The 8549-nt window shown below is 36.9% G+C and overlaps 1 protein-coding gene across 1 annotated transcript in view; it reads right to left on the reverse strand.

Annotated features, from left to right (window-relative positions):
• Positions 1-8549, reverse strand: part of dph6 (diphthamine biosynthesis 6) — a 78862-nt gene that overhangs the window by 53543 nt on the left and 16770 nt on the right. The window contains exons 4-5 of the mRNA XM_088925935.1: positions 4518-4591; positions 3612-3730 (exon numbers count right to left, since the gene is read on the reverse strand). Coding sequence (XP_088782061.1) covers positions 3612-3730; positions 4518-4591 — 193 coding nt within the window. The remainder of the gene's footprint in view (positions 1-3611; positions 3731-4517; positions 4592-8549) is intronic.

Genomic DNA, 8549 nt, shown 5'->3' on the forward strand with positions numbered 1-8549 from the left:
ACAAAAGCCTTTCCTCAAAAATTCTAATGGTAATAAAAATAAATCTTAATAAATATACCACTTTTAATACAACAAAAAAAAGGAAGTCTTACATATTTAAAGATGTCAGATTATATATCATTTAAACTACGTGTCTGTAATATTAACAGAAGGTGCCCAGGGTGAAAAATTTCCAGATGTAATCCTTAAAAGAACAAAAGGCCATAAATTAATTCTACTGATGCATACACACTAAATTGTGGGTGAGCAACTTACTGTAGGCCTCCTGAAGAAAAACCATTAACGTACTCATACGAATTTCACTGAGGGTCTGTAGGGGAAAGTGAAATGCATCTGCATTTGAAGTACAACCTTGACTCGAAGGATGTTAAAAACGCTAAGGAAATTCTGAACAGTCAAGGTTAACTTCTGCAGTCCGAAAGCAGCAGTTTTCTACTCACTGTCACCTTGTCGGTGCTGGTTTAATTGTGTCCTGCACTATGTTTTATTACTTGTTGCACTACAAATGTCAACAGCAAATTACGCTGAAGCTCTCAAGGCTAATTCTCTGTACTTTTATGAAGGCAATGAAAGTTCACTCTCTTTTGGGTAGATATTTTTGTCTTCCAATTAAAAGGTTGATTGTCCTACAGAGGCTAGCATGCGAAAACAACACAGAGAAAAAGAAACGCCCTGGATATTTCAAAACATTCAAAATAGGCAAAATAACAAATGCTATATGCGCCATTAAAAATGATTTATTAGTGCCACTGCATTATTGGGATATACACTGTATATTATTTTTACTGTGATTAATTAATAGTGTGCAATAATATATTATAGTGTTTTTATTTCTGATGATTTCTAAACATTTCAATTATGCTCATCATATATAACACACTACTCCTGTCTAAATTCTATGCTGTTACCTCCATTTCATACTACAATGAAAAACTAACTGCTATTTCTTTTCCTTTATCATAAATATAATTATGACATCATACCTAGTTTTGACTCTCCAGACAATTTGAACAAGGTACTTTCTATTGTTTGGAATGAGGCCTAAATATTTTTTATTGCTGGAAACATATCAAATATACTTTGCGTAAAAGGACGTTCTTTTGCAATATTTACCATTAAGTATACTTATCACCCCTGATTTTTTGTTACCTGCTCAGAAGTAGAAATCAAATCTACATTTAGTGTAAAAATATACATACTCACTTTGGAAAACATTGCACACATTTTAATAACACATTTGTATTTACATTTTAAATGTTTTAACAGTGCTCTATTGTCAATTCTTCTTTTCATGTTTTTCCATCTTTTAATTTTTTTTTGAGGTCATAATAACTTAAATAAGCACGCAATTCTTTATAGTTCAAAAAGACTGCTAATGTGCTTTTAATATAGAATTACTTCTAATTTTAAGTTGTCTTTCTAAACCCATAATAAAGCAATATTAAACTCAAATTACCATCTAGCTTCCAGACTGAACATCTGTTCAGCGCAACACTGAAACCACGACACATCAGACTATGAAAATCCGTCATTTTAAATGCATTCGTTACCATTTACCTGGAAGGGACTTTTAATATCCACCTGAGGGCTAAAGAGGTAACCTCTACTCTAACTCCTCAGTCACCTGATATGTTAAACAACAGCCTTTATTGCTTAAACCTGTTTTAATAAAAGCTGCAATTATTTGAGTGGTGCCTAATAGCCCCATAGCACTCAGACTATTAAATTATCTCACATCTAATTACAGCCGCCTGGGGCAGGTGAGAAACAGAGTATGATAAGATCTTCCTTTTTACCTGTAGCCAAAAACCAAGGTAGTCTTTTTTTTAACTCCAATCTTCAAAAATGCAGAGCATTTTCTTTTAAAATGACTACATTAAAAAATAATCACTGCATAAGACCAAAAACTAGGTGGTACTGTCAATCCTTTACTTGTCTTGAAGGCTCTATGTTTCGCTAGAAGGATTATTTTAGATAATTTGGTAAAGCTCCCATTGCTTGCTTAAAGACAGCAAAATTTCTGGGTAAAAAAATGAAGAGTCTTTGTCTCCCAGACAAAGACAAAAAAAAAGCAGATCAAGATAATTAAATCTTTTCTTTCACTCATTTTTCTCACTTGGAGAAAGCAGATGGGTCCTTCGATCTTCAGTGTCGGCAGAAAGGAATGTTCCTCAGTTAAGACACTATCTGTATGTAAGACAAAAGTGCTATTTCCAACCTGTAAAAACACCTAAAATGCTAACCCAGGTATTTTAACAGACCCACCAGAAGTGCCAAAAGTAAGCAGCTGTCTTACAATATTATCTAGAAACTCCTGTTAATGTTGAACTATGCTAATTGACTTATTTTTCATATCTACATTATAATAATCTACATTGTTTTAATGTAAGTATTTAAAAAGCTAGTGCAGTATTAAAGTAAACTGTAAAAAAATCTAAAGATTGTTAGATATACAATACCTTTTATATTGCTTTTTTCTTTAACATGTAGGATCATGAAAGTCAATTGTTTAACAGAGGAAGGCTGTTTATGTACAGACATCTGACTCCCTCCCTTCTGACTTATAAAAAAAACAGAACTCCCAAAGATGATTTTAGAAACCCATTTTCTTCTTGAAATACTAAATATTTATCTCACAATTTCCATGTTAATTTCAGAAAACAGCTTCCATTACAATACTGTAACATTAAAAATGTACTTTTCCCAGCACATAGGTTATAGGTTTAAATGCTTTTGCAGCTACTTTGAAAAAAATGATTCTATCTTACATAATTGGTACACACTGTAGGGAACTGAAGACAATGTAGCTTAAAGCACCTGACAAGCAGCTTCTTTATCATAAAAACTGAAAAAGTACAGAACAGTCTGGACTGTTACATCTTTGGGAGCACTGTTAACATATATGGCCTCAACAAACGTTAAATTTAATGGAAGGAAAGAGCCTTTTATTTTGATACATGATCATTACAGCTGAAAAAAAGAGAAGTATTTTCAAAGTGTTCCCATTGATAATTCCAATAGTTAGAAAGGTAGAGGTACAGTATGATTCAGATGCAGGCAGTAATGTTAGACAACTAAAGAGCACCAAAACAAATAACACTATTTAAAACTTTTAACTTTTTAATATTTAATATTTTAACAGCGCTGCTACCAAAAATATCAGAATGGTCTGTAAAAGATTTCAGGTAATAGTACATTAACATTTTTTTTTTGGGTGGGGGGTTAAACTGTTTAAGAGGTTAAATGAGGTATACCAGATTTTAATCTGTGCTGCACGCCTCATGAATTTAAAGGAATGCAACAGTCTAAAATATATCTTTACACCTTTTCACACAGCACAATAAGGGGTATGCGATTATTGACAGGTTTCATTAATGTGGTATAAATGTAATTATCTGTGGTCATTTTCCAACTGCCAGATTCTCCCTTATCTCTTCATATTGTTCTCTACTCAACTGCCTTAGCCCCTGGCAGAAGTCTTAACAGTTTTACAAAACGGTGATTGATGATTTGTGCTTTCTTCTCCCCTCACTCTGACAGCTGCTCATTTACAAAAGGGCTGAGATTATATGAGTGTAAATGGACTGCTCTCATGCAGCCTGGATACCTACCAAAAGCTGCGACTTTAATGATCAAGGCCTGGATGTTACATGATATCATTTCTCTGAGCAAATCCTCCTGGTTTCGGTGCCAAAGGTAAGCTAGAGACTGAAGGCCGAGCCTCCTGCACCTGTAAAAAGATAAACTAAGTATCACTCGTGACAAATCAAAATCACCAAGGCATTTTGTTTCTTTTATTTGACTACTGGTCACATTTGCACAGAGCGATCTTTAAGGTGACTGCAAGAAGCATACAGAACCCACCTGCTATTCAAAGCATGTCCTTTATTTGTGATTAACAAATTAAATTAAATGGACATTGCCGAAAAGAGCATTATAATTACACCCCATAACAATCTGTGACGTGCAAAAACAGCACAGATAATTAGATAGGCTGTAGGCACTGGCTGTTGTTTGAAAAGTGGGAATATCTGCAATCTCATACGGGTGTCTGTTGGTAAAATACCAAGATTTTGAATAGGAGGATTTCTCAACTGGTGCGTGGAAACACAGTATATAGTCACTATGTACTTGAAAGCAAACTCAGATTAAACATTGAAGCAATTTCTGTTTATAATAAAATAAAAGTGTGCTTGAGTGTGTGTGGTGAAGGGGGAGGCGTGCTGTAAAATTTGTACATTTATGTAAATGTGCGGTGGTATGGAAAAGGCTGAGAATGACTTTTCTAAAGTACACAGAAATATACTTTTGATCAATGGTGCTTCTGCTTAAAGCTTAGCTCCCCTGTCACTTTATTGCTTTTTTTAACACCTGAGATAACCCACTTTCCACAGCTCACCACAACACGGGAGAATGCTCAGCTCAAAAGAGTTTCTTAGTGTAAAGAAGCAGTGTGTCCTCAAAGGTATTTGAACTGTTCAGTGTGAGAGCTAGAGGTCAAGTGAAATTAAACGTACACGTTTTCCACTCTGACCCTCTGGTAATCTGAAAGAATGGCCCCCACAGACACTGCTTCAACACCCTCCTTCTCCTGAAGGAAAAACAAACACAAAAACAAAATCTGTAATTACCTTGGAGCACATCTTTTCCAACACACTAAAGGGAGATGTGGTGAGTTTCTTTTTATTCATTTTTGAACATTTTAGAAACGTGTCCCTTCAAAGGGAATTCTTACAAAAGTATAAAAATCACAAAGTACGTTTTGGCTACCTAATCGGAATCATCCCTCACTGTCGCCACCTCGCATTATTTTTAAAATAAAAATTAAAACCGAAAATGAAATAATTATCATTTCAAAAATCATTGAAAATGCAAAAAATCTTGCTCTAAACCTGTAAATGTACAGTGATATTCCATCACAAAGCAACCCATCATAGAGTGAAATCTGTTACAACATTATATGTGGTAGTCATAAAACTGCCCTCGGCTTCCTTTCCCCCCATAATGCTATTTAACTCAAAACTGAGCAACATTTCCAACAGATTTGCAAAGTCTACATAATGTGAATGATGAAAAGACAATCCATGGTAAGAATGTGTGGGGGGAGAATGAAGTAGTTTGCTGTTCACTGGATTTTTCTAGGAAAATCAACAGGGTGTCCTTGTTTGATACTATATTGCGAGCACAGGCAGAGAAGTTTTAGAACCACTGAAGAAATTAACCCCATTTTAAAGTAAGCATGAGGTGGCATTTTAAGGAGGCATTTGGTGGTTATTGCTGGTCGGGAAACAGATTCTGTAAATCATGAAGAACTTTCAGAGTCATTTGTAAACAGTTTATAATAGATCTTGATGCACCATATGTGCTTCACTTTAATATGTGAATATATTTAGTACAGAACATCAAATTCTGTACTAAAACAACCACCTTTTTCAAGGCTTTATGTTATTTTGCTTATTCTAACCTGCTTAACTATCTAAAACGCGAGAACCTAGCAATTAAAAAAGCATCCATCATCTTCTAAAACTAATAACAATGCAATGTATTAAGCCCAGGCTCCCTAGCCTCCAGTCTGACTGAGAAAGCAATTAACACATGTCAAGGTTGGCTTAAAAGAGCACAAAGGATCATGTCTATAAATTGCAATAAAAATTCAAAATCTTAGAAAAAGAAAGCCTACAACACTTGTTTTGTTTTGTTGTTGTTCTGACATTAATTTAACATCTTTAAAATGAATCTAGAACATCTAATGCTTACAAAGCTCCATGTCTTACAAATTTTTTAAAAGAAAACCAAACTGTAAATTAATATTACAAAATTAGTATGAACCATCAAAATTATGCATAAACGTCCTTGCATTTTGTGTTATTTATAATAAATGAATGTCTAATAAAAATATTCAATTTGAAAGAGAGAGTGTGGGCTTTTAACTAGTGTAATCATGACTTCCACTGCGTATGATCTGAACTATGCACTGTAAATCATTTCAGGAACAAAAATGCCAAGTTCAGTACAGCATAATGCAGCCCCTGGCTCATAGAACCTAACTTCCATGTTACAAGGCAGCACCTCTGTAACAACAAATATCTTGTAAGTATTATTTTAAAAGAATATATATAATAGTTCAGGTGGGTAGCTGCGTCAGCATGCGTAGGCTGCAAAGGAACAAGTAATAGGTTTATTCCATGCTGAAAAAAAGAAGAAAGAAAACACAACGTTTCGGCCGTGGAGCCTTCTTCAGGTGTGAGAGAGACAGGGCAGTAGGCAAAGGTAAAGTAGCGGGAGAACAAAGCTTGGGAGGGAGGAGGAGTGAGAGGCAGTAGCAGGGGACAGAAAGAGAGGCCAATCAAGAGGTGTGAAGTCAGAATGGGTGTAGAGAGGTGTGAAATGAAACTTCCAATGAATGGAGAAAATTTAAAAGAACAGTAGTCTGTCGTTAAGAGAAGGGAGAATGTGTGATCCTAGCTGCAGAATAATTTTGGTTTCAGTGGTCTTTCTGATGTATGAGTTCGGAAAACCGTCTTTGAGAACACAGACAGAGAGATTAGAGTGGTCGTGGCCGTCAGAGGTGAAATGAGAAACAATGGGCCTGGAGAGATCTTTAATCTTCACAGCCCTGACGTGTTCTCTGAAGCGGTCTCCGAGTCTCCTTCCTGTTTCTCCAATGTAGATGGCTGGGCATTTACTGCAAGAGATACAGTAAATAAGGTTGCTAGAGGTACAAGATGCTGTCTGGGTGATCCGGAATTGTCCTGAGGGGCCTTGAATGAGTGTGGTGGTGGATGTGTACTTGCAGGTGATACAGCGAGCTCTGTTGCAAGGGAAAGTGCCTGGTGTGGATGGTTGTTGAGGGCGGTCAAGGGAGCTGTGAACAAGGAGGTTACGCAGATTAGGTGGTTGGAGATATGAGATGATGGGGCTATCAGAAAAGAGGGCCCCAATGGAGGGATCATCCTGTAGGATGGAAAAGTTGTGGTTAATGGTCCTGGGGATAGGAAGTGTGTTAGGGTGGTAAGGAAGCACCAAAGGAATGGGGTTGTTACGGCGGGAGTTCCTGATCGGGCTGATGGTCCGGGGGGTGTTTTAACTATATAATAGTTGGTGATCCATCCATTTTCTAACTGCTTTTTCCAATTCAGTGTTGCAGGAGAGCCGGAGCCTATCCCAGCAAGCAACGGGCGCAACGGGACACTGGAGGGTCCATTGCAGGGTACACACACAGACAGACACCTAGACTAATTTTCCCAGAAGACAATTAACCTACCAGTATGTCTTTATACTGTGAGAGGAGACCAGAGCACCTGGAGGAAACTACACAAACATGCAAACTCCATGCAAATAGCACGCCAGGTCTGGGATTGAACTCAGAGACCCAGAGCTGCAAGGACGCATTACAAACCACTGCACTTGCTGCTCATATTAGGTGATAAGAGTGCAAATTATAGTCAAATATGACTGTAAACATTACAGTCTGATATTACCAGAACACATTGAGAGACCACACCCAGAATTACCCTAGACACCTATTTAGTGCTTGGCATTAAATACATAACAAAAAAACATATACAGTATATATGTTGTTTTCATTACAATTAACAGCCACAATGGACCACCCAGTTTCAAGGAACTCTCACTACCCGTCTGAGAAAAAAAAAGCTTTGTCAAGTGTTACTCACAGCCTGTCTTCCCATTACATCAGATATGTGGCAGGGATGTTTACATAACAACCGTATCAACATTTTCCTGCTTGGCCAGACATCCCTTGCCTGCTTCCTAAAGCTTGCACGCCTAGTCCTGCGGAGCCCTAAGTCTGAGAGGCAGGCGGCATCAGTAGAACAACACAACCCAGTGAGCTTGCAATCCAGAGCCCATTGCCGCCATATTATCCAGGCTCTGACAGGGGCCACCAAGACCCTCATCCACACTCAGTGCTGCCGGATCGCCAATATATTATCCTTCTTATATTATCACGAAGCTATTAAAAAACACAACAGGAACAGGACTTCATCAAGACTTCAGACACCTATCAAATCACACATCTGTCACTTGATCACCATTTCTGTTTACCAGAGATTGTTTGTATTTATCCAATAGAAAAGCCACAAACAAATACTAGACTTTGCTACAGGTGAAGTGTTGGGATGGAGGTCATAATTCCAATGTGAACCAAACCCTTCTTAATATACACCTTGCCTACTTTAGAGGTATTACCATTTTTACCTCCTGAACCGTATGTCAGTAAAAGGTCATAGCAACACTTAATAGTCCGGCCTTTTTTCATATTTAATTGTACACATTATCTGACAACTTGACATTATTTTCATTACAGCCTTTTAAAATAGATTAACTGCAGAAGTTAAAGATGCAAATTTTAAACTTAAAAGAATTATGTAATGTAAGATGGATTAGAAAGGGACTGTAAAATTACTATTAGGTGACAACCAAGGCATAGCATTTTAAATTTAATTAGTGCTAATCTATAAATATAGGGGCAGACCTTTGTGTACACACTGCCTCATACTGTACGTACATATGGTATATACACTACA

This window comes from Atractosteus spatula, chromosome 9 (genome assembly GCF_055471065.1).
Source record: "Atractosteus spatula isolate fAtrSpa1 chromosome 9, fAtrSpa1.hap1, whole genome shotgun sequence".
Classification (NCBI taxonomy): domain Eukaryota; kingdom Metazoa; phylum Chordata; class Actinopteri; order Semionotiformes; family Lepisosteidae; genus Atractosteus; species Atractosteus spatula.